At 48.2% G+C, this 26546-nt stretch overlaps 1 protein-coding gene across 2 annotated transcripts in view; it reads left to right on the plus strand.

Moving 5' to 3' along the window:
* The window catches only part of SLC39A14 (solute carrier family 39 member 14), a 51527-nt gene that overhangs the window by 18875 nt on the left and 6106 nt on the right, over positions 1-26546 (plus strand). The window contains exons 1-7 of one of the 2 annotated variants that reach the window (XM_005210252.5): positions 1-11498; positions 16203-16480; positions 18467-18653; positions 21980-22149; positions 24091-24213; positions 24944-25132; positions 25283-25490. The exon at positions 1-11498 is cut by the window's left edge and continues 18875 nt beyond it. In XM_005210252.5, the coding sequence (XP_005210309.1) occupies positions 16217-16480; positions 18467-18653; positions 21980-22149; positions 24091-24213; positions 24944-25132; positions 25283-25490 (1141 nt within the window). In that variant the 5' untranslated portion in view covers positions 1-11498; positions 16203-16216. 2 annotated transcript variants of the gene reach the window in all.

Below are 26546 nucleotides of genomic sequence, written 5' to 3' on the forward strand. Positions count from 1 at the left end.
CCCACTTTGCAGGCAGATTCTTTACCATCTGAGCCACCAGGGAAGCCCAGGAATGCTGAGAAAGATTGAAGGCAAAAGGAGAAGGGGCAGCAGAGGATGAGATAGTTAGATAGCATCACTTGACTCAATGGACATGAATTTGAGCAAACTCCGAGAGAGAGTGGAGGACAGAGGAGCCTGGCCTGCCACAGTCCCTGGGCTCACAGAGTCGGAAGAGACTTAGCAACTGAACAACAAACAGCAAGGACGTGAGGGACAGAGGAAGGGTGGGCTGGCTGCAGGACAGAGTCTTTGTGCAGGCTGAGTAGTGGAGCTGACCTGGGGCCCGGCTTCTAGTAGAGAAAGGTTCCTTGCACCAGGGAAACCCAGCCCTGAAACCTCCGCCTGCTGCAGCCACAGGTCCTGTAAAGGCTCACTGTCTGGGAAGAGCCCACCTCACTGCCCAGAGGGCTCAGAGCACTCCTCTTACCCATTTTGGGAAGAAGGGAACGTAGGAGACTTCTTGTGAGAGGCCCTTGGCACATTCTGCCCACAGAGTGTTGCTGCCCAGGAGTTGGAGTTGGCCTTTATAAATGGCCCTCTTGCTACAGCAAGAGAGTTGAAATCTTAGCCTGATTGAGGAAATGATGTAGGGTGGGTTTGGGGAGGATTGTTTTCAAACTTACTTGCACTTTTGGTTAGCAGGACAGTGATGAGACTTGTTTCTCTCCTGGTAACTGCTAAAGTGAAGCCTTTTTGGGTCTTTATAGGCTTCCCTTTCCTGGTGGCTCAGTGGTAGAGAGCCAATGCAGGAGATGTGGGTTTGATCCCTGGGTCAGGAAGATGGAAATGGCAACCCATGACAGTATTCTTGCCTGGGAAATCCCATGGACAGAGGAGCCTGGTGGGCTACAGTCCATGGGGTCACAGAGTCAGACACGATTTAGCGACTGAACAACAACAGTTCAGGTGTCTAATGGAAGACTGCCAAGCCAGCAGCCCCATGAGGCAGGGAAGCACCCCAGGCAGGGTTGAAGTTGGGAGAACAAAGTCTTGCTCTTTAGACCAGACTGGATACTGTGTTCTCCTTCCTGGGGTCCTAGCTTTCTTCTTGCCCACCTCTGGTCTATTCTCCATACTGCAGCCTGACCAGAATAATAAAAACACAGATCTGCTGGCACCTTAGCTGAAGATGATCACCACTGCCCTCCAGATGGGTTCAGCCACCTTAACATGGCCTACAGGCCCTTCCCTGTCCTGGCCCCTACCACATCCTCTTATGTACGCCCTGGCCACTCCGTGCTCTTTAAGTTCTTAGATGCTGCATCTTGGCCGAAGCATTCCAAAGAATGCTACATCTTCCTAGAATATCCCGCCCCATCCCCACCCCATCACTTTTCTCCTGGCCCACTTTTACACATCCTTTTGTTGTTCAGTCACTCAGTTGTGTCCGACTCTTTGTGACCCCATGGACTGTAGCACACCAGATTTCCCTGTCCGTCACCATCTCCCGGAGCTTGCTTAAACTCATGACAAAAAGTGGTCCACTGGAAAAAGGAATGGCAAACTGCTTCAGCATTCTTGCCTTGAGAACATGTCCTGTAGGTGTCAGCAAAAATAGTGTCTCTTTCTGGAGGCCTCCCCTGACCCCGGATGCTGGATTTGACCGTCCTGCTCTGTTCTTCAAGCTTCCTTTGCTCCTCCTCATGACCTGTGGTGGATGGTGTGGATTGGCTTGTTCCCCAGGAATCCACGCTGACGCAGCCCTGGTCCTGGTGTGTTTACTGACAGCACCACCTTTCACTATTGTGTACATTACTTTGGATAATAAATTATGGTCTAAGCTACCAAATGTAGAGAAAAAACAACACTTTCCACAGACATCTTTTCACTGGAATTCCCAGTGTGACTTGCATTCTGCCAATGAGCCACATTGGATCTAGTCTTGAATATGTGGATATCCTCTTCCTCATGACAGACCTGGGACGTCCATGTGCTGGTATGGATTATGGTAGCTTCCTTGTGCCATTAGCTTCCTGATGATGGCAGGTCAGGGCAGCAGCTCCTTGGAGGGCTGACTCCACTCTGTGATTTTGGGACTAGTTCCTGGAAGTTCAGTCCAGTCTGTTTCTTCCACTCTGCCCATGATTCTCTGGGCCTTTTTAATATGTTATACAAAATCTCTTTCTGCTTAAATTGTCTAATTGAACCCCAATCAGTACACAACCCTCGTCATCACTGTTCTTGTAAGTTGGTTGTTGAATTGTTTGCTTTGCAGCTCTGTGAGGGCAGGTACCAGGCATTCTCCAACATTATTCTTGGTATGAAATCTGTAGGCAATGAATATTTGTTGAGTGAATGAACTGTTGGAATGAGTTTTTTCAAGTCGCAGGTGTAGCTAGCCTTTTGTTCAATGAATATAAATCATATTGAAGGAATGGGAATTGTTTAGTCTGGAGGAATAAATGGTCTGGACATTTGACTTCAGATAATCTATGAAGGCCCCAAGGCGGTAGGGGTGGGGAAGGGGTTAGAATGTTTGAAAGGAGGCACTAAGTTCTATGTTCATCAAGCTGTAAGAGTGATGCAAGCAGATATTAGTTAGGTGGGAGGCTGGACTTGGCATCTTCTAGCTGAAATTTTCTACTTCTCCCCTCTTGTGTGGCCAGCACTAGTCAAGCATAAGGGGAGGACACCCTTGCCTTCCTGGAACAAAACTCTGTTGGGAAGGCTCCCTAAGAGACCAGATCATTAGCAGTTCATAGTAGTTGGAGATGAGTTCTCAGAGAGTGGTCCAAGAAGGATTCCTGGAAGAAGAGGTAATCTGAGACTCGATAGGTTCAAGTCTAGGTGAAGGGATTGGCCTGAGAGCTTGGAGGACAAGGAGCAGAAGGAAGAGACCTAAGTCCATGCTGTGTTATGAGCTTTAAGCTCTCTCTCATCCATCAGAGTGCCCCTGAGAGGCTGGGCATTTCATAGCCTAATCATGCTGGGGGCACATGGTAGGCCAGTGGCAGGCCCCAAATTTGAACCCATCCCTGCCCCACTCCTCATGCTGTCTGATGATCTAGCCCCTGGCACATGCATTTTACTTATGCATTTGACCCTGAGTAATAAGTTGGGAAGTTCTGCTTCAAGTGGGTGATGTAAGCGGTGGTTGTGAGCACACTGTTTCCTAAGCCTCATGCTGGCCCCCGTGGTCTGACAAACAGGAGTAGACTTAGAGGACAACAGGTCAGAATTTTGCAATGGAGTGTCTGGGAAATGTTGATGGATGAATGATGAGAAGAGAGGTGGGGGTGTGGGTGGGGCTCCTGCAGGCTCCTCCTTACCCGGCTGCCTGACTCATTTTGTTGGTTTTGGAAGGCTTCCTTGCTCCATCAAGCCCAGGCTCTGCTGGGACGAGGCGGGGAGCCTGGCAGATGCTCAGTTCTCCTCTGCTGGTCCAGCCCTCAGGACTCAGCGTGTGGTTAAATCAGCCGTCCCAGCCGCCTGTGCTGGCTGCCCAGGGCCCCGATGCTGGTCTCTGCCCTACCCAACCTCCCCCCACAGGCGCTGACACAGTGGGGGCTCAGTAAATATTGGTCGATGCGCGGCAGGCTGCTGGTTCTAATTTTGTTCTCTGCTTCTGGGTCACCACTTTTTTTTTTTTCTTCTAACTTTTCTCATCCTGCCTCTCCCAGCACTGTGAGGTTTCATGGGGACAGTAAGTGGCCACTGATTCTAGGTACCCCCTGCCCTACCTCCACCCTGCCGGCTCTCTTGTACTGTCTCTGGAAATCCCCCACACTGGGTGGCCTCTGGCTGAGCCACAGCCTGAGGCTAAGGTTCTGGGAGTGTGAGCTGGAAGCAGAGAGCACGTCCTTTTAGGGATATAGGAGAGCGGTTACGTGGGAGGGCCAGGGAAGGCTGGAGAAGAATGGGCCTGTTGAACCCTGGGCCTCTTGGGCAAGGCCAGGGACTGGCTTCAGGCTGTGATATTTGCACTGTATTTCAGAGGGGGTTTTGGCTTGTCCGCGAGGGGAGTGGCTTCCTGAACGAAGTTCTTTTGGTGGGTGGGAAGGACCACAGGCTGGGTAGTTTTTCTCATAACTCCAGAGACCCTGTAGGGGGTCTTGAGCACCATGCTGTGAGACTGTTGGTTTTCTCATGAAGTCTGTTGAGACAGACACAGAGGACTGTATCATTATTAGCCTGACCATGAGTACTGGGAGAACACTCATTATTTATAGAACACTGAGCAGTTTTTGTAGTCAAATTATTAATTTTACAGGTTCTAGGTTTTGTGCCATACTTAGAAAATTTGATCCAACTCCTTGATTATAAAAATAATTACGCATGTTTTCTTGTATTGTTGTACCTACACAACACACTGGGACACATCAGTGATGCATTTTAAAAAGTGAGGGGAAAAACCCAAATACTCCAAATCCCACCACTCAGAAATAGTCATCACTAATATTAGGTGAACATTATTCCAGACAGTCTTCCAGGCATGCTTACAGATAAATGGATATAGAGAAATAGACATAAATGCTCCTGTGACACAGGGGGACTGACAAGTTAGGAGACTGGGGTAAACATATATGCACTGCTATATATAAAACATAACTAATAAGTACCTACTGTATAGCACAGGGAGCTCTACTCAGTATTTTGTAATAAGCTGTATGGGAAAAGGATCTGAAAAAGAATATCCATTCTTTATATATAATGTGTAACTGATACAACTGATTCACTTTGCTGTACACCTGAAACCAACACATTATAAGTCAACGATACTCCAATAAATTTTTTTAAATACTCCTATAAAAAGAGTATTAAAACTTTCTTGAATGTAACTGAAGAAAAAGAAACTGTAGTAAATTTAAAGGAATTATTATTATTATTTTACAGCTGTTTATCATGTAGGAGGAATATCCAACCATCTTAATGCTTCTCAAAGAGTGGGTTACTGACCAACATGCATCCGAATTACCCAGGGTGTTCTTTTTTATTGTGAATGTTTATTTATTTATTTTACAATATTGGTTTTGCCATACATCAACATGAATCCACCACAGGTGTACACGTGTTCCCTATCCTGAACCCTCCTCCCACCTCCCTCCCCGTACCATCCCTCTGGGTCATCCCAGTCCACCAGCCCCAAGCATCCTGTATCCGGCATCGAACCTGGACTGGCGATTCGTTTCTTATATGATATTATACATGTTTCAGTGCCATTCTCCCAAATCATCCCACCCTTTCCCTCTCCCACAGAGTCCAAAAGACTGTTCTAAACATCAGTGTCTCTTTTGCTGTCTCGCATACAGGGTTATCGTTACCATCTTTATAAATTCCATATATATGCGTTAGTATACTGTATTGGTGTTTTTCTTTCTGGCTTACTTCACTCTGTATAATAGGCTCCAGTTTCACCCACCTCATTAGAACTGATTCAAATGTATTCTTTTTAATGGCTGAGTAATACTCCATTGTGTATATGTACCACAGCTTTCTTATCCATTCATCTGCTGATGGACATCTAGGTTGCTTCCATGTCCTGGCTGTTATAAACAGTGCTGCGATGAACATTGGGGTGCATGTGTCTCTTTCAGTTCTGGTTTCCTCGGTGTGTATGCCCAGCAGTGGGATTGCTGGGTCATAAGGAAGTTCTCTTTCCAGTTTTTTAAGGAATCTCCACATTGTTCTCCATAGTGGCTGTACTAGTTTAAGCTGTGAAGAAATGTGTCTTTCACAAAAGAGATGACTTGCTAAAAGAACCCAAAAAAGGCTTAAAAAAAAAAAAAAAGTGAGCCATATCTATAGTTACTTATTTCCATTTTAGACAGTATTTATTGACTCTGCTATGAAAAATGAGGGCATCAGCATTTTCACATTTTTTCCCATCTCCTTTCCATCTTTTAATTGTGTTAATTCTATTATTAAATTGTCCATGATTATAACATTTAGATTCTGTCCTGTAACTGTAATCCCCATAGTTCTTAATTCTCATTTGAAGGATTTTAAAGCTTACCTATTATTATTTTGTATTCCTGGAGCCCTTCATTTTTGCTTCTCCAATAAAATTTTTCTTTTTGTCATTGTTTAGCAGCAACATTTAGCAGCATTTCATTATCATGTCATTCCCCCACTCCCCACCCCAGAAAGGGGACTGGAATCTCTGACTTATTTCATACTTGACAATTTCTGTTTGTTGTTTTTACCAAATTTGTAAGATGCTGGACGTCACAGCTGGGAATAATATTCATTGGTTTGTATTTTCTTTCTCTAAGAATTATATAAACTTTGTTATACTTCTGATACTAAATGTCACTACGGGGAAGATGAGAGCAGTCTGAATTTTCTGCCCCTTAAGTTTTAGTATATCTCACAATTTTTGGAAGAAAATACTTGGGGTAGGAGGAAGTTTCTTCTGGTGGCCTGGTAAAAAAGCTTCTTTAAGTTCAGTAACTTAGCTGGGCAAAGTCCCAGTGTTGAACCTTCTGTGTAAAATTTTTGTGAAGTACTGTGTGTTAGCTGGTTTTAGAAAAGGCAGAGGAACCAGAGATCAAATTGCCAACATCCGCTGGATCATGGAAAAAGCAAGAGAGTTCCAGAAAAACATCTATTTCTGCTTCATTGACTATGCCAAAGCCTTTGACTGTGTGGATCACAATAAACTGTGGAAAATTCTGAAAGAGATGGGAATACCAGACCACCTGACCTGCCTCTTGAGAAATCTGTATGCAGGTCAGGAAGCAACAGTTAGAACTGGACATGGAACAACAGACTGGTTCCAAATAGGAAAAGGAGTACGTCAAGGCTGTATATTGTCACCCTGCTTATTTAACTTATATGCAGAGTACATCATGAGAAACCCTGGGCTGGAAGAAGCACAAGCTGGAATCAAGATTGCTGGGAGAAATATCAGTAACCTCAGATATGCAGATGACACCACCCTTATGGCAGAAAGTGAAGAGGAACTAAAAAGCCTCTTGATGAAAGTGAAAGAGGAGAGTGAAAAAGTTGGCTAAAGCTCAACATTCAGAAAACAAAGATCATGGCATCCGGTCCCATCACTTCATGGGAAATAGATGGGGAAACAGTGTCAGACTTTATTTTTTGGGGCTCCAAAATCACTGCAGATGATGACTGCAGCCATGAAATTAAAAGACGCTTACTCCTTGGAAGAACACTTATGACCAACCTAGATAGCATATTCAAAAGCAGAGACATTACTTTGCCAACAAAGGTTCCGTCTAGTCAAGGCTATGATTTTTCCTGTGGTCATGTATGGATGTGAGAGTTGGACTGTGAAGAAGGCTGAGTGCCGAAGAATTGATGCTTTTGAACTGTGGTGTTGGAGAAGACTCTTGAGAGTCCCTTGGACTGCAAGGAGATCCAACCAGTCCATTCTGAAGGAGATCAGCCCTGGGATTTCTTTGGAGGGAATGATGCTAAAGCTGAAACTCCAGGACTTTGGCCACCTCATGAGAAGAGTTGACTCATTGGAAAAGCCTCTGATGCTGGGAGGGATTGGGGGCAGGAGGAGAAGGGGACGACAGAGGATGAGATGGCTGGATGGCATCACTGACTCGATGGACGTGAGTCTGAGTGAACTCCGGGAGTTGGTGATGGACAGGGAGGCCTGGTGTGCTACAATTCATGGGGTGGCAAAGAGTCGGACACGACTGAGCGACTGAACTGAACTGAACTGTGTGTTATTTCAATCATCAGATTCTGTTTTTCCTCTCATTTCTGGGAAATCCTGTGGCTTTTTATCTTTGAACCTATCTTCAGTTGTAGTCTTGGGTTCTTTATTTCAGGCACATCAGAAATAACAGTTATCCCAACACTGGTGTTCTGTCATCACTACATGCTTTCATTTGTCTTTTCCATCCACATTCACTTTGCTTACCTCAAACCTTTTGTCAGTATTTCCATTTGAAATTCCTGGCAGAATTTAGTTCTCTGTTCATTATCATCTGTGTATTAGTTCATCAGTGATGTTTTCTTGGTCTTTTTTTGCTAAGCCTGCATCTCCTTTTGTTTCTTCCCACCTTTGAGCCCTGGTTTTATTGTGTGAGTGTTCTAGTTGAGTAATTTCAGAGTGAGGCTATAGTGAGGGATTGCTGTCTCTGGAGTGGTAGTCTCCTTTCTGTTGACATCTCTGGCCTGCTGTCTCTTCTCATTGTGTTCATGCCAGTGCTTTTCAGCTCTGTTGGCTCTAAAATAAGGTAGTGACTTTCTTCCCACCACAATGAAGCGAGTTTGTCCCCCTCCTCAATGACAGCAGTACCAGGGGCCAAGTATTTGTGCAGTGTTCCCTGTGGAGCCTGAGTTAGACAGGTGGCCAGATTGGGCCTCTGTTCTGGGACTTTGGTGGCGCCCAGTGGCAGGGTTCAACCCTGGGTTACTGGGGAAGCGCTCCGTCGTGCTGAAGGAGGAAGAGGGCCCATTGCAGGTGGACAGTTTCCCCAATTCAGCCTGTGGCCTTGCAGCCTTTACTTCCCTTAGGGGGAGTCAGCCCATTGTTCTTGTTCCCCTGTCACCCGCTTCTTTGTTTTCCAGCACCTTTTCCCACTACTCCCCACTGGAAGGGGAAGAAGACTTGGCGGCAGGTTGCCTGTCTCTGCATCTGGGGAGGGTTAGTCAGAATCCTCCTGCTTCCTCCAGGCCCAGCCAGGGCCGGGAGACGAGCCACAAGTGGTGCTTCCTGCATTCCTTTCCTTGCCTCTGCTTTGGAAGTTATTATATCAGATTATGCTTCTTGCCTTGTTTGCTTGCTTTTGGTAACTTTGGTGGGGGGTAGGGAAGGAGGCTTGCTTTTTATTATTATTTTTTAACTCAATAATCAGGGGAAGGAAAAATCAAGACTCCATTTCAATTCCCCATCTTAATTCAGAAATCTTTATTTTTATATAGTGTTTCAACATGCATTAGCTTTCCTAATACACAAAGCTCTGGATTTGCTTTCCTCTGTCCAGAATAAGGAAACTGACCTAGTGAGATCAGTGAGATACTTGTTCAGCTGCTCAGTCGTGTCCAACTCTTTGCAACCCCATGGACTGCAGGATGCCAGGCTTCCCTGTCCTTCATTATTTTCTGGAGTTTGCTCAAACTCATGTCCATTGAGTCAGTGATGCCATCCAACCACCTCATCCTCTGTCGCCCCCTTCTCCTCTTGCCCTCAGTCTTTCCCAGCATCAGGAAATGAGTTAGCACTTCCTATCAGGTGGCCAAAGTATTACAGCTTCAGCATCAGTCCTTATAGTGAATTTTCAAGGTTGATTTCTTTAGGATTGACTGGTTTGATCTCCTTTCTGTCCAACGAGATCAAGAATCTTCTCCAGCACCACAGTTCAAAAGTGTCAGTTCTTCAGCACTCAGCCTTCTTTATGGTCCAACTTTCATATCAGGACATGACTACTGGAAAATCCATAGCTTTGACTAGGCAGACCTTTGTTGGCAAAGTGATGTCTCTGCCTTTTACTTGAGGTACTTGGGGTCACTGCATATTGGACCCCTTCCGCTAAGCCCAGCGGTCCTTCTGTTGCTGAAGCTGGCATTCTCCTGGTTACTAGCACCCGTGACTCGGAAGACAAACGCCAGGGTTTCTGAGTCCTCAGAACCTCCACCTCCACCCTGAAGCCTAGCTTTGTCTTTGGTCTGCAGGTTTCAGGGGTTTTTATACACCTGTCCTGAGGTATAGGTGTATAAAACATACAGTTGTAAAGGAGTACGTCAAGGCTGTATATTGTCACCCTGCTTATTTAACTTATATGCAGAGTACGTCATGAGAAATGCTGGGCTGGAAGAAGCACAAGCTGGAATCAAGATTGCTGGGAGAAATATCAGTAACCTCAGATATGCAGATGACACTACCCTTATGGCAGAAAGTGAAGAGGAACTAAAAAGCCTCTTGATGAAGGTGAAAGAGGAGAGTGAAAAAGTTGGCTTAAAACTCAACATTCAGAAAATAAAGATCATGGCATCCGGTCCCATCACTTCATGGGAAATAGATGGGGAAACAGTGGAAACAGTGTCAGACTTTATTTTTTGGGGCTCCAAAATCACTGCAGATGGTGACTGCAGCCATGAAATTAAAAATTGCTAACTCCTTGGAAGGAAAGTTATGACCAACCTAAATAGCATATTCAAAAGCAGAGACATTACTTTGCCAACAAAGGTCCATCTAGTCAAGGCTATGGTTTTTCCAGTGGTCATGTATGGATGTGAGAGTTGGACTGTGAAGAAGGCTGAGCGCTGAAGAATTGATGCTTTTGAACTGTGGTGTTGGAGAAGACTCTTGAGAGTCCCTTGGACTGCAAGGAGATCCAACCAGTCCATTCTGAAGGAGATCAGCCCTGGGATTTCTTTGGAAGGAATGATGCTAAAGCTGAAACTCCAGTACTTTGGCCACCTCATGCGAAGAGTTGACTCACTGGAAAAGCCTCTGATGCTGGGAGGGATTGGGGGCAGGAGGAGAAGGGGACGACAGAGGATGAGCTGGCTGGATGGCATCGCTGACTCAATGGACGTGAGTCTGAGTGAACTCCGGGAGTTGGTGATGGACAGGGAGGCCTGGCGTGCTGCGATTCATGCGGTGGCAAAGAGTCGGACACGACTGAGCGACCGAACTGAACTGATATGTCCTTTTGGCTCACCCAGACCACCTGCATCTGTTCATTCCTCAATAGTTAGCCTTTTATGAGGAGTGTCCACTGGGGAGACATTCCTATTAGGCTGACGGGTCACAGTCCTAGAATGGGGTGAGGAGCGGGATTGGAAGAAAAACAGTCTCTGTTGCCCATTCTGCTCACATCAATGTCCAGCCTCTGGACCAAGCAACACAGCAAGGCACTACTCTGTCCACACAAGGAGAAGTAAATGTTTGCTCATCTCTGGGATGGAGTGGACATGGGGAAAGTGTGGCGTGGTAAATGTAACAGCGACGTATGCTGCAGGACAGAGTGCCGCATCCAGGAGGAGGTGCTTCTGGGCCACGTGAAGGGACGACGTGGGCAGGTAAAATCCTGACTGAGCCTCCTCCAAGGAGGGAAGGCACTTCTGAGCTCCCACGGAGGGTCGAGAGCAAGTGTGTCCTGTTGACTCTCATTCCCCCCCGCCCCTGCCCCTCGGGGGAGGGTTAGGTCTGGCGCCTTGAAGACAGACCTAAAGCACTAAAGTAATTTACTTCTTTGAACCTGAGCCAAGTGAACAAAGGGGTGGAGCGACTCCAGCTTCTGTTCAGTGGGGGAGTCTGGTCCTCTGAGCCAACAGCATACTCGAGCCTTTGTCTGTGTAGCTTGTTTTTAATGCCTGGCTCCACTTGCTCTTCTTGCTCCTCCTGGAAGGAAGGTGGCCCTGGGGCAGCTGGCTGAGCTCCCTGGGGGGAGGGCGGGGTGGGGGGGAGCAGCCCACCTGGGACCGCCCATTTCCATGCCCTTAATAGAACGGGCTTGAGCTTCCTCCTGCAGCTGAGGCCACACATCGAGGACCCCTGCACAGCCTCACCATCCAGCCACTCCAAGAGTGTATGTATTTTCTTCCTCTCTTCTTTGTTTCCTCCTAAGAATCACTTATAAAGTTTCCCCCCTCCTCCCCTTAGAATAACTTCAGTGTCCATTGGAGCAGAAAGCTCCCCTCATATGTCTGCCAAAGGGCCAGGGTCACTTAGGTTTGAAGTGTCTTTAGTGACTCCAGGATCCCTGGACCAAGACTTCTTACTACCCTCCAGTTGTTTATAGATTCTCCTCTGACTCTTAGGTGGATTGGGGCGGGGTGCAGGGTATGTCTGGTGTGAGGGCCAGGCAGGAGGGCTCTGCCATCACCCACTCTTGGCTGCCGTGGTTGGGGGTCTACTGGGTTCCTTAAAGAGCAGATGCTGAGTAGATGCTTACCTTGACATGAATGCCCATCCAGGTACAATTACAGTATCTTGAGCCTCTCACCCTTGAAGTGTTTTTGCATGTCTCTTATTTCTTTCTTTAAAAAAAAAAAAAAAATTATTTATTTGGCTGTGCTGGGTCTTAGTTGTGGCACATGGGGTCTTCGATCTTTGTTGAGGCATGTGGGATCTAGTTCTCTGACCAGGGATTGAACCCCAGACCCCTATATTGGGAGCATGGAGTCTTAGCCCCTGGACCACCAGGGAGGTCCTGTGTCTCTGTCGTTTCTAAGTATTCTGAAGTTGCTGCAGATGAATTGGATTGCTTGTTTTTTTTTGGGGGTGGGGGAGCCAAAAGCAAAGATAACTTTATTGGGGAAGCCAACAGTCTTGGGGAGAAGCTGGACTCCTGTTCCAAAGAACCAAATCCCCGTTTGCTGATCAGGGAGCAAGAGATTTTAAAGGGGAAATTTCAGGAATGCACTGGTACGGAGGGGTGGCTACATACAGAGGGGCACAGTCACCTTGAACTGTTCATGTGGTGGTCTGATCAGTGTCATCTTGACTGTTTTAAGTGCAGTTAATTTTCAATTCCAGGGTCAGTTTGTTCCCATTTCCTTGAGGTAAACTCTCAAGATTGTGTAAGATGGAGCAACTTATGGCGTGGCTAAAGTCTGGTCATGATTTAGTCAACTTCTTCCATCTGCTGGGGGCTTCAGTACTAAAGGATATGGCTCAGATTATGATCTGTAGCCCTTGTGTGCGTGCATGCTAAGTCACTTCAGTCGTGTCCAACTCTTTGCAGCCCTATGGAGCGTAGCCCACCAGGCACCTCTGTCCAAGGGATTCTCCCGGCGAGGATCCTGGAGTAGGTTGCCATGTCCTCCTCTGTGGTACATTGCTTGTTTTGAAACTTGTAACATGGCCTGTCCCCTGAGACATACTTGGGCAGTTTCCCTCCACGAGTCTTTAGGGCATCTTATGCCTGGGTTTGGGGTACTTACTGGGACTGATAGAAACTGGGGTAGATCTGCTCAGGGACACACAGGCTTTGGTGGCTTCTCCACGAGACCTGGGGCGTGTATGTGTGTATCTTCACACAGCAGGGACAGTGGTTAAGTGCGCCCTGACTTTAGTGTCACTTAGACCCAACTTCAGATCATGAAAATTTGGTTTCTGGCTTCACAGGTCTACTTACTGGCCATGGGTCATGCTCCCTAATCCCTAAACTTCATCTGTTGTTGCTGAGTCGCTGAGTCAGTCCAACTCTTTGCAGCCCCACGGACTGTAGCCTGCCAGGCTCCTCTGTCCATGGTATTCTTTAGGCAAGAGTACTGGAGTGGGTTGCCATTTCCTTCTCCAGGGAATCTTCCCAACCCAGGGATCAAACTCATGTCTCCTACATTAGCAGGCAAACTCTTTACTACTGAGCCACCAGGGAAGCCCTCGTTTGTTAGGCAGAGATAATTGTTCTACCTTCTCTTAAAGACATTGATGAATGTCAGATGCTTCAGTAAAGTACTGGGACCTCTAGCAGCTTATCTCATCAGCTATTTGCCTCCCCTTTCCTAAACCCATGCAAGCCCTCCCCTACTTCATTTTAACTGCACAGCACATGCTTAGACAAATTCCACTATGGTCTGGCAGAGAACAGACTTCTTTGTACAGTGGGGTTTAGCTGTTTTAGACTTAAGATCCACTCTGCTAACTAACCATGATTTAACTTTGGTGCTTGGTAGAGACTTGAGAGCTTTTAGTCCCAAAATAGCACTTGTATAAACTACCCTCTTGGCTGGTGCCTAGCCCATTCACTGGTATATATTCACTGGAGTGATGGTTTACATCCCGGATTGGGTTGTGTGCCTTGTGTGTGGGACCTAGAGCCTATAATGTGCCAGCTGCGCTTGCACTTGGAACCTGTGTCCTGTGTGCGTGGCAGGCCTGGTGCAAAGCCAGCCACAGTGCTTCCTTTGGCAGCTTAGTATCTGACTGAGAGGGAATCAAAGTGGGGGAACCCTGCTAATGATTAGTCATATAATCATCAGAGCCCTGTTTTATCAAGTGCTCTCTTGCGTCTAGTCGCTTGCCAAAGCTCATGTCATTAGGTTTCACAATAGTCCAATGATGTGGGTACCAGTTTTACAGATGAGAAAACTGAGGTGTGGAGAGAGACTACATAACTTGGCCAAGGTCACTTCTGGGAATCAGCGGCATGAAAATTCAAGCCAAGTCTTTTGACCCTGAGGGCCATAGTACACTACATCACTGCTCACAGTGATTCTAGAATGTTGACTCTAGTTAAATAGCTTGCCCAAGATCACACAGCTGGTAAATGGCAGAGTTGCCCTGCCGTTACCCACTCTGCTCTGGTGCCTCTGTCCACACCAGGCACTGTGCCAGAGCCCTGGGTGCCCAGGGAGATGTGGAAGTGACTGAAGCACCCGGGTTCCTGGGCCCCAGATTAAATAGGAGGCTCACTTCCCCCTCCTGGTATTTATTTCACAAATTAAATTATAACTCTCCTAAGGGAAATGATTAACTAAAGAAAAGTTGTCAGTTGTGCTACCAGAAGGTTTCATTTTTCTCTGTTCTTTCTCAGTTCTTAACTGTTTACGTAATTGTTCCACTTCTTTATTTAATGTTAAACTCCTGATTCTGCTTTTTATCACTGCATACTGTTGCATGAAATCAATATAATTCACTTGACCACAACACATCTTTCTGCCAATGGCTTTTTTATTTTGGGATTGCTTCTATTAGTGTAAATTCTAGAAGAAGTAGAATTATTAAAGGATTGAGATACATTTAGTATCATAACTTTTCCAGAGTCATTTAGATAGCCACTGGAATTTGTTGTTTAACCTCACTAACATTTGATTTAAAGTGTTTTGCTATCTTAATAAGTAGCAAAGTAGCACCCTCCATCTTTTAAATTTATATTCTTAAACCAGGGAGACCAAGTTTTGGGGTTTTTTTGGTTTTTGTTTTTAATTGGCTATACTGGTCTTCTTGCGGGCTTTCTGTAGTTGGGATCGAGTGGAGATTACTCTCTAGTTGCGGTGCGGTGGCATCTCTTGTTGCGGAGCATGGGCTCTAGGGCACGCGGGCTTCAGTAGTTGTGAATCACCAGCTTAGTTGCCTTGAGGTATGTGGAATCTTCCCCGACCAGGGATCAAAAACCCATGTCCCCTGCCTTGGCAGGAGGATTCTTAACCACTGGACCACCAGGGAACTCTAAGACTAGTAGTTTTCATATTGGTTCCCTAATTTAGGTAGTGTAGAAATAACTCTTTGGCGTGTTTGATGGTGTATATTTTCCCCAGTCTACTGCCCCCCCACCTTTTAGTTGTACTTTTCATTTTTCAGATTTTTCCTTTGAAGAATTTCAAGCATATACAAAAGTAGAGAGAGTAGTATAATGAATTCCCATCACTTAGTTCCAACTCATGCCTAGTTGTCAACTCATGCCTAATCTTGTCTCATCTGTACTCTAATGCAAATATTCCCTCCTTTGTTATTTTGAAGCAAATCCCAAGTAAGATACTTAATCCACGATGATCTCCGTATCTCTAAAAAGATACAGACTTTAAAAGAAAACCATAACCACATGACTTCCCTGGTGGTCCACTAGCAGAGGTCACCTGCCAGTGCAGGGGACCTGGGTTCCATCCCTGGTCTGGGAGGATCCCACATGCAGTGGGTAAACTAAGCCTGTGCACCACAAGTACTGAGCCTGCGCCCCCGAGCCTGTGCTCTGCAAAGAGAAGCCACCTTCATGAGGAGCCCACGCACTGCAGCTAGAAGGTAGCCCTCTGCTTGCCGCAACTAGAGAAAGTCCATGTGTAGCAAGGAAGACCCAGCACAGCCAAAAAAAAGTTAATTAAAAAAAAAAAACACATAGTTTTTCTTTCCCTTTTTTAAAAAAACTATATATAATGATTTGACTGTGCTGTGTCCTAGTTATAGCACCGGAGAGTCTTTGTTGCAGCATGCAAACTCTTAGTTGCGGCATGTGAACTCTTAAGTTGTAACGTGTGGAACCTAGTTTCCTGACCAGGGATCGAACCTGGGCCCCCTGGACTGGAAGCCCGGAGTCTTAGCCACATGGACCACAGGGGAAGTCCCTACTTTTTAAGAATTTAGTCAGACCTGTTGAATTTGTTTTTATTTTCTGTCACAAAGAAGGATCGTTCTCAAAAGTTAGGCAGAGACTTAGAGAAGGGATGAAGGATCAGCTTTGGGACTGACTGGATCCAGAGTCTGAGGAGAGACCCTCCTGTCTGGAGCGAGCCCTGTGGGTCTGCAATGGAAGGAAAGGGTGGGTCTCTCACCTGGCTCTTCGCTCTTGCAGGCTCATCCGTCACCATGGAGCTGCTGCGCCCAGCCCTCCCCAGCTACTTCCTGCTGACCCTGCTCAGCATATGGACGGCTGCTTCTGAGGCTCGTGCTGTGTCCACAGGGATGCCCACCATCAGTGCAGCCTCTTTTCTGCAAAACCTCATGCATCGCTACGGGGAGGGTGACAGCCTTACCCTTCAGCAGCTGAAGGCCCTGCTCAACCACCTGGATGTGGGAGTAGGCCGGGGCAATATCTCCCAGCCCGTGCAGGGCCCGAGGAACCTCTCGACGGTAAGGCCTTCAGCTCCGCCCAGCACCGATTCTACCCTTTCAAGGTTCACAGTCTAGGTGGGGCCAGGTGAGCCTTGATGACAGAGCAGAGGGGCCACTTCTTGCCCTGCAGTCTGGGTCAGCTGGTCTGAGACTCCAGCTGCACCTCACAACCTTCTCCATGGGTGCACTGAAGCCCTTAGCCCAGGACAGCCATGCAGTAGGGGCTGCCCGCTGTCCAGACCCTGCCACAGAGCTGTACTGGGAACTCCTGGAACTGATGCTAGGCTGGGGTTCCTGGGTCAGCTTGTGCTTCTAATAGAGTTTTTGCAAAAAACTCTTTTTGCAAAACTTTGCCCATCATCCTGGGTGAGCCTCAAAGTACCTCCAGGTGCAGGTGGCAGATCTTCATTATATCCTGTATACAGTGAGATGGGCTTCTGTGGTGACTTAGACAGTAAAGAATCCACCTGCCATTGCAGGAGATGCAGGTTCAATCCCTGGGTTGGGACAATCCCCTGGAGAAGGAAATGGCAACCCACTCCAGTATTCTTGCCTGGGAAATCCCATGGACAGAGGAGCCTGGCAGGGTACAGTCCATGGGATTGCAAAGAGTGGAACACGACTGAGTAAGCAACAACAATATACTGGGATACTAAGGGACCCACCGTGTGTTCTGCAGGGACCAGGATTAAGACTCGGGTATTTTGGCTTCTGATTCTCTCTTCTGTCTTCCATGTCATCTTGGCTAATCAGAGTCTGAGGCCGTGTGTGGCAGCCAAATATAAGTCACCCCGCAATGTCTTGATACATCTCCTCTGTTCCCTGTGCTGAGTGTTGTGAGAAAGACAGAAAAAATGAGTCATCTTCAGGGAGTTTACTGTTCAGATGGGGAGCTCAACCAACCAAAGACAGAGTTAGCTGATACTTAGATGAAGTGTTAAGAGGCTGTGGGTTGGAGAGTCATTTTCTGATTCAGAAATGACAGGAGCGGGTGAGTATGGGCTAACTGGTCAAGGAAGCTTTGTGGGTGGGGTGTTCTGGAGCTTCACCCTGAAGGAGAGCAGAGTTCAGAGAGGTCAAGTAGCCAGAAGTGGGGAACCATGTGGCATAGATGTGGAACCATGGGGGCGTGGCACACCTCTGAGTCAGAGGGGAGCCTGCCCCGGATTGGGGGCTCATGCAGCCTGACCCCAGCGACCTTCTGGTGCAGCACAAGGATTTTGGGGGTCACCAAGTCTAGCCTCCAGCTTTGTAGGCCCAGGAAACCCTCCTTCATCAGCCCTCCCAGAGGGTTGGTTCATTAGACACAGACCCACGTAAAACCAGTGAAAGACTGACGTGTGAGTGTCTAATTAGAAGTGAAATGGCAGTGTTTCAGGGGAATGGTATGTGAGAACCACTTACCTGATGCCTCCCAGGGAACTGAGAGCCCAAGCCCACTGGGCAGCCCACGCCTCTCCCTGGCAGACCCTGAATCTTCAGGTACTCCTCCTCCCTTCCCCAGTCTCTGCCAGCATATTCTTCAGGCTGCAGACATTACTGCACATGGCCCAGGAGACCCAGGAGACAGCATAGACACCTGTGCTCAGTGGCTCTGGAGAAGCATCTGAAATCTGCATTTTACTATAACAGCTCCCGGGGTTGTTGTGATGTGGAGCCAGATTGGGTATCTGGGAGAAACTGCATATTCAGGTATGCACAGAGGCATGTTTTCCAGCAGCCGCACCCTGGTCATAATAATTGGAATCCAGTTGTTTCCAGAACTTCTGGGTAGCCATTCATAGATGGGCGTGTGGAAGGCATGTCTGGGTGGCTGATCTCTTAAGATTACTTATCAGTGTTTTATGTTTAAGGACTACTTTGCTCTCATCCTTGGAAATTAGCCTGCAGATTCCATGAAAGTTAGCCAGTTCCATCTTCTGTTCTTCATCTTGGAGAGCTCCTCAGGGGCAAGGTGTGACCTTGGGTCCTAAGAGGCTTTCTGCCCCTCCCTCTTGGTTTCAGTGCTTCAGTTCTGGAGAACTCTTTGCTGCCCACAACCTCAGCCACCAGTCGCAGATCGGGGAGCGTGAGTTCCAGGAGTTCTGCCCCACCATCCTCCAGCAGCTGGACTCCAGGGCCTGCTCCTCCGAGAACCAGGAGAATGAGGAGAACGAGCAGACAGAAGAGGGGAGGCCCAGCTCGGTGGAAGGTGAGCCAGGATGGGGAGGCAGGGCCTGGTGTCCATGCTTGTCAGCACCGGGACTGCCGGGGTGATCAGATAGAGCAGCTCACTGAATGATTAACCGGTTATCCTCCTCTTATCATCGTCAGGAGGGGTGAACAGAAGTAATGTCTAAACTGATATCTCCCATGCTCACGAGACCAGTCCAGCACATCACCAGGCTGGGCAGTGTGGCTGGTGAGCGGTCAGTGTGAGGCTTTTGGACCACTTTCCCTTTTGGTTTTCATTAAACTACCAGGGGGCCAATGCCTTGATTTTTTGAGTTTAGCATTTAAGGCCTTTCTCAGTCTGCCCTAGTCCCACTTCACCCACCTACCCTCCTCTGCCTGGACCTCTGCTCCAGCCACTGTGGTTCACGTGTATACACGTGGCTCCCTTGGGCCTGGATCGAGCTCCTGCAATCCTGTCCTGCTGGTGTGAGCTGCCAGCATTTGGTACCTGGCACATGCCACCTGTGTCCTGCCCCACGTCATTATTTAACTCTTGTGGTCCTTAGCTTTTCATGGGTTCACCTGCCCCTCCATCTGAAAGGTAAGCTACTTTGGATAGCAACTTTGGTGTATGTTTTCAGGCTTCTTCACAGCACCCAGCAAGAGACACTCGGCAAGCATTTATTGATGGGCTGGCGAAACTCTGTCTGCCCTGGTTGTGGCTGGGTTCAAAATGGGGAGTTGCACGCACTCCCCAGCAGCAAGAGCACCCCCACCCGCAGTAATGGCGGCCCTCGTCTGTTCTTGTTCCTCCACAGTGTGGGGCTTTGGTTTTCTCAGTGTCTCACTGATTAACCTGGCCTCTCTCCTGGGAGTCCTCGTCCTGCCCTGCACGGAGAGAGCGTTTTTCAGCCGTGTGCTCACTTACTTCATCGCCTTGTCCATTGGAACGCTGCTCTCTAACGCGCTCTTCCAGCTCATCCCAGAGGTGCAGTAGAACAGAAGCGTGCGTGTCCTCTCTCCCCGGGGCGTCCCTGCCCCAGCCTGTGTTCCAAGGCCCCTGACAGCCGCCACCTGAAACATTGACGTCTTCTTCTAGTCAAGGGACCCGAATGACTTCTGCCTCTGAATCTCCAGGGCCTCCTGTCACTCCTGGGGCACCCAGGTCGGCCTCTGGCCTCTTCAGGGGTTGTCAGATGCAAGGGTGTTAGCACTCACCCCCATCACCACCATCACACCATCACCATGCTGGGGATCTGTCAGCCTCCTTCCCCAGTCAGTGCCTTTCCTAAGCCCAGTTGGCAGGGCTTGAAAGGAAAGTGGTCGGTGGTGGCTGCCCCTACCCTTGGTCCTCCTGATCCCTGCCAATCTAAGTAGAGGCCCTGGCAGTACTCAGATGTGGCCACCAAGAGATGATCCATCTGGAATGAGGTGGAAGGAAAGAGGTTACCAACTGAAAAGCGGAACTGGCTTAAAAAGATCCTTTTTTTTTAAAGCAGGCCCTAATCCACACAGTGTGGGCTTCCCTGCTGGCTCAGTGGTAAAGAATCCACCTGCCAGTGCAGAAGACACGGGTTCGATTGCTGGGTCAGGAAGATCCTCTGGAGGAGGCGATGGCAAGCCACTCCAGTATTCTTGCCTGGGAAATCCCATAGACAGAGGAGCCTGGTAGGCTGCAGTCCATGGGGTTGCAAAAGAGACACTACTTAGGACTAAACAAAAACAGTCTGCAGGATACAAAGCCAAACACAGAATCAAGACTGGGAAACAAAAACAAGTGAAGTGGCCCGCAGCCCTTCACACCTTGCATCTTGACTGCTTCCTGATAGGAGTGACTTCCTGGTGCCCCGACTTGACTGTTTTGAAATATTCGTTAATTTTGTTCTTTAATTGTAAACACTGAGGAGCTTAAAAAAAAAAAGGCCCAAGGTGACAGTCTGCCCACCTGTCAACTCGGGCAGGGACGTGCAGTGGGGCAGTGGGTGACGTGCCCCCCTCCACTTTGAGAATGTTGGCTTTGCCTTCCATAGGCAGCTGCCCACCTTTCCCAATCAGAAGACATCATGGGGATTTCCCTGGTGGTCCAGTGGCTAAGACTCCGAGCTCCCAATGCAGGGGCCCTGGGTTCAGTTCCTGGTCATGGAACTAGATCGCATATGCTGTACTAGCGACCAAAAAAAAACTCTATGGGATGCCGGCCTTACCTTACCTGTTCCTGCTTCATGATGAGAGAAGAAATTTGGTTTAAGGTGAACCATCTCGATGCTATGTCAGAATTGCACATGAATCTAGCAAGCACTTCTCAGGGCAGGCCTCATCTTGGGCTATTTTTTTTCCAGCTCTGGAAATTAAATTTATTAATTTTTTTTTTTTCAAGATCGGAAATGAAATGCTGTGTTGCCTGTTGAATAGAAATACAATAATGATGCATACTCTACCTCTGGCCTCACAGGGGAGGCTTTGTCCTGCCCGGAGTGTGTGACTCTGAGAAATGGAAGAGGAAATATTTTTTGGCAGGGCGATCTTGGAACTCTGTTCTCTATGCTGCAGCCCTCTCAAAGCAAATGGAAACAAACGAAACCTGAGGGAGTTCTCTGGTTGTCTAGTGGTTAGGGCTCCAGGCTTTCACTGCTGTGGCCTGGGTTCAGTCCCCTGTTGGGGAACTAACATCCTACAAGCTATGCAGCCAAAAGAAAAAACAAACAAAAAACATAGAGGGAAAAAATGGCAAGAAAACCCGGGCTGTTGAGAGAGTGAATTCTGCGGGCATCGGGCCTTGTTTGTTTATCCTTTCTGTCCTGCACTTCTGACCTGGTTGTGTCCTGTGCAGTGCTGAGCAGGTGCGAGGAGTGTCCATGTGCCTGCAGCGTGGGTTGGATGTGCAAACATGTGTATGTGCAGCACAACGGTCTCTTCCCGGGCTCTCGTTTCCTCTACCGGACAGCCCTCGAGTCCAAAGTCTGCCAGGCAGCCTCTGGCCTGGCCTGGGGACACTTCGGCTAAGACTGAAACTGCCCTGCCAGGCACAGCAGCAGGCAGGTGGGACTCGGCCACCAGGCAGCAGGGGCAGGAGAGAAACAGCGTTCCAAGACCACCTCAAGCTCCTCCCCCATTTCTCCTGAACTTGATTGAAGAAAATTTCATCAGACTTGAATCACTAACAAATGTTCTGTTTCTCTCTCCCTCCCTGCTTGTCTCTCTCTGATTCTTCTCCTTTGTCTCCTTTGTTAATATCTGTCAACCAAACCCCTCCTGACCACTCCCTCCCCCCAACCTGCCTTCCCTCAATGGTGGCTGCCATACCCTGGGGCATTGGCCCTCGTCTCTGTCCCGGGTGGGCCTGGCTCCCCCTCTCCATGGCAGTTTGGGGGTACGGTCTCCTCTGCGTGACCGTCATCTCCCTCTGCTCCCTCCTGGGGGCCAGCGTTGTGCCCTTCATGAAGAAGACTTTTTACAAGAGGCTCCTGCTCTACTTCATAGCTCTGGCGATTGGAACCCTCTACTCCAACGCCCTCTTCCAGCTCATCCCTGAGGTATGACGAGCCAGGGCCCTCTCGAGAGCACGCCACCTCCTGGGGGACTGCGGGGTGCAGTGGGAGGACCACCCCCCATCTCCACGGATGGTGTAGCGAGGAGATCTCTCCTTTTGGAAAGTGAAGACGGGACACAGACACGAACAGGGAGAGGCAGTTTGAGCAGGGAGTAGGTTTGTGAGCTGGTACAGATCCCAGCTCCCCTTGTGCACTAGGGCAAGTCACCTAACCCCTCTGTGCTGCAGTTTCCCCATGCAGAAAAGGGGAAAAATAATAGGCTGGACCTCAGGATGAGGTCGTGAGGGTTCTATGAGTTCATGTTCATAAATCACCTGGTGCTCGCTACCTACCAGGTGAAGAGAGATAGTGTAGTTAGGTCACATAATGGCCCCCAGTTTAGAGCTTTGGAAATCAAAGGATTTCCAAAACCGGAATCAATAGGTCTCAGTGAAAAAGAATAGTTCTCCTCAGTAGGGCATAAACTTCTAAAGACCCTCTGTCTTTTGTATCAGAAAGTAAGCTGAACCCAACAGTCTGGCCTCACACATGTTGACGGCCCCATTGCCCCTTCACCTGGGCTAACCAGGACACCCTCCATGGCAGAGGAGGAGCACTGTGTTTGTAAGGTTTAGCAGGGCCCAGAAGGAGTTTCTGATGCTGTGTGGTCTCCTTGTAGACCCGCTGATGCAGGAAGCAAGCATGAGGTGCTTCACTGTGGGTGGTCTGACAGGCCCGGACCAGCCAGAGGTGAAGCAGAAAGATGATGCCCTGCGCTTTGCAGCACTTCATTTTCCACGCTGTGGTTTTGTGTTTCTTGAGTTGATCCTCAGATCACTTCTGTGATGTATAGGAAACAAGGACTGTTTGACCTGTTTAACAGATGCAGAACCCAGCCTACACAAGAGCTCATGTCCTGGTTCTTTTAGTGGAGAACTGTTAGTTGCCTCTGTCCACTACACTTTCCCTTAAGATGGTTTGACTGTCTTGGAAAGTTGGCCTGAATGAGTCATTTCTATTCTAGAACTTGACCTTTAATGTCTCTTAGAAAACTACACTGGGTTAGAGACTGCATTTTGTCTCTTTAAAACAGAAAAGAAAAAAACACTTAGTTTTTAAGCAACCCAGAGTTCCTGGTTCTGATGGCCACTTTTATCTGGGGCCCATCCATGAGATGGCTGGTGTTTGCTCTTGAGGCCCGTTTTCTATCAGAAAACTGAGGAGCAGGTCAGCAGACACTTTCTCAAGTTCCCCGCCACTGCACACAAGTTAGGAGCTTCACTGGGAATGGTATTCTCCTAACTTCTACTCCTGTCTGCTTTCCCAAGGATTTTTTTTTTTCCTACCATAATAAGCGAAGTTTCAAGAACCCAAAACAAACTTCCCCAGATTGATACATGCAGTAATACTGTCTGCTCCCTTGGCTTTGTGGTCACTGGGAGGTCTGCGGTCAGAAAGATGCTGCAATTCTTAAGGTTCCATCAGGGAAAGGATTTCCCATTTTAGAAAGTTTAATTACGCCATCTCCCTGTGTGTTTACATGCAGGTCATCCAGGGAGACTAGATAATGACAAAAATAAACACAAGTGTCTCCTCCTTAAATACGGAATTTGCCGGCAGAGTCTGCCCTTATTACAAAGCACCAGGAGGAAATAAAGACAGGGTTGTTGTTAAAAGTTCTGCATCCTTGTCCGAGGCTGTTCTTCCTGAAAGTAAAATTCGAAAGACGATCTGATGTCTTTTTTTCTGATGTCAGAAAATCAGCTAGAGAGAACCCAGCAGATCTAGTGGCGTGACATGAGGAAAACATCAAGGGTTAGATTTTGCTGGAAAAAGATGAAAAGACTTGTCCCAGTCTCTTCCTTTCTTGGAGTCAAGGAGGTGGTGAAAGAGAGGAGAGGGGACCAGTGAAGTTCAACTCATTTTGTTTTCCTGGGTCCACAGGCTTTTGGTTTCAACCCCATGGAAGATTATTACGTCTCCAAGTCTGCAGTGGTGTTCGGGGGCTTTTATCTCTTCTTTTTCACAGAGAAGATCTTGAAGATGCTCCTTAAACAGAAAAACGAGGTGAGCCCTAATTGTTGGTAAAGGAAGTGCCTCCCAGGAGAGCATCCGTCTCAGAAATCTGTCCCAGGTGTGCTGTTAACCTCAGTGCTGATCCAGTGAGCTTAGCTGGATCCTCCCACCATGGATTCAAACCTACAAACTTCCTGAGTAGATAAACCCACGTCACTTCAGAAAGGGGACAAGCAGGGGGCAAGGGCGAACCAGAAACCAGATACCAGATCTGGCCTGTGTGCCTCCTCCCAGGCAGTAACTTGCCCTCTTTATCTTATTCTAGATTATTTCCTTAACAGATTTTCAGCCCTTGAGGAGATGTAGGAAGGGCACTGTATATGAAATATGTCCGCAAGGAAATGAGACCGGTTTTTGTGGTGTAGGTCCCAGAAGTTGCCTTTGGTGCCTGGCTCCTAGTTTTCCCCTAAACAGTTGCTGAATGGGATATAATCAGCCATTGCGAGGAGCCTCTCTTAAGCACCTGTGCTGTGCCTCCTGCCAGGAATAAGCACTGGCCCCTCGGTCACTGCTCTGAGATCCATCCTATGCCAGCTGCACGCCCCACCCCGCCCCTTTCAGCTTTCTCCATTGCCTTGCCCTCGGCTTCTGTCTCTCCATTGCCTGCTCATGGTTTCCCAGACAGTGGGAGTGAGGTTCTCCCGGTGCTCTTGGCACTTGCTGGGTGGATGGTTTTGGTGAGCGTTGCTCTGGTTTGACCCCCTCTGCACGCTGCCTCTAGCATCATCACGGACACAGCCATTATACCTCTGAGACGCTCCCCTCCCAGAAGGACCAGGAAGAGGGGGTGACAGAGAAGCTGCAGAATGGGGATCTGGATCATATGATTCCTCAGCACTGCAGCGGGGAGCTGGACGGGAAGACCCCCGTGGTGGACGAGAAGGTCATCGTGGGCTCCCTGTCCGTCCAGGTCAGCGGGCTGTCCTCCGCTGGGAGATTCAAGTGGGGACTGGGAGGTGGGAAGGGGTTCCACGGTAACAGCCTTGATGACTCGGACCTGCCCTGAAGGTCTGTCGTCCACCCTTTGACCTGGGGGCCTTGGGGTCGGGCTTCCCGGCAGGACCTGCAGGCTTCCCAGAGCGCCTGCCATTGGCTGAAAGGCGTACGCTACTCAGACATCGGCACGCTGGCCTGGATGATCACCCTGAGCGACGGCCTCCACAACTTCATCGACGGCCTGGCTATCGGCGCCTCCTTCACTGTGTCCGTCTTCCAGGGAATCAGCACCTCAGTGGCCATCCTGTGTGAGGAGTTCCCACATGAGCTTGGTAGGGGCCCGGGCACTGCCCCCACCCCAGCCTGGTCCATTGTGCTGCCTCCCCACAGCCCTTCAGAACACAGACCATGTTCAGTGAACACATTCTCTGTGCTGTGTGAAATCAAACCACTGATTCTCAACAGCCGAATCAGTCACTGAAAACCGATCATTGGATAAGGACACTTGGAGGTCCAGTGATTAAGACTCTGCACTTCCACTGTGCGGGGCACAGGTTTGATCCCTGGTCAGGGAACCAAGGTGCTTCGTGTCACACAATATGGCCAAAAAAACCCGGAAAATCGATCAGTGGAAATTATGGAGTTTTTACCAGCATGTTTGTTTCCCTTTAGTCCCATGACCTGTGGCTCAGTTTCCTCACTTCTACACTGGGATTAATAGTGGTACCTAGCTCGTTGATTCATCGTGAGAAACATGGAGGAAAAAAATCATGAAAAGGACTTACGGCATGCCATTCATTAGACTTAAATTTTTAGTATTGGTTATCTCTTACATCCTATTAATCTTCCAAAGGCTGAGCTGCATGTTTGAGGTCTGGTGGGTAGAAGAAAGAGATGAGCCAGTTGGAAAGTCCTTGGTTTTATCAGAAGGAGAGTGTAAAAAGCCTAGACTTTTTTGAGGCTCAGATATTCAAGGTCATATCCCAGCTTTGCCATTTATTGGCTTGTGAATTTGGGCAAATGACTTAACATCTCTCCATCTCGATTTTGTTTCCTATAAACACCATGCATTACAGTTTTGAGGAAGGAAGCTCCTTCTATTTCACCATCAATCAAAAGAGAAATGAGGCCATGGCTAGGTGGTTTTCTCTTTTGAAAATCCTATGCATTGTGTTCAGCCTCTAGGCTGGACGCACATGGCCAGCTTCATAGATGCAAGCTTGCAAGCATCATTGGTGTGGAGGTCAAGGGGGCCTTAGTCTGTCATTATGAGCTCTAGTCTGGGCTGTCAGGATTTTCACCCAGCCTCCATCCAACACTTGGGCAGTCTGTCCTCATCAAGTTGTGTGTTCCACAACCTAATATGACTCTTCTGTCCACACCCTCCC

Source organism: Bos taurus, chromosome 8 (genome assembly GCF_002263795.3).
Source record: "Bos taurus isolate L1 Dominette 01449 registration number 42190680 breed Hereford chromosome 8, ARS-UCD2.0, whole genome shotgun sequence".
Classification (NCBI taxonomy): domain Eukaryota; kingdom Metazoa; phylum Chordata; class Mammalia; order Artiodactyla; family Bovidae; genus Bos; species Bos taurus.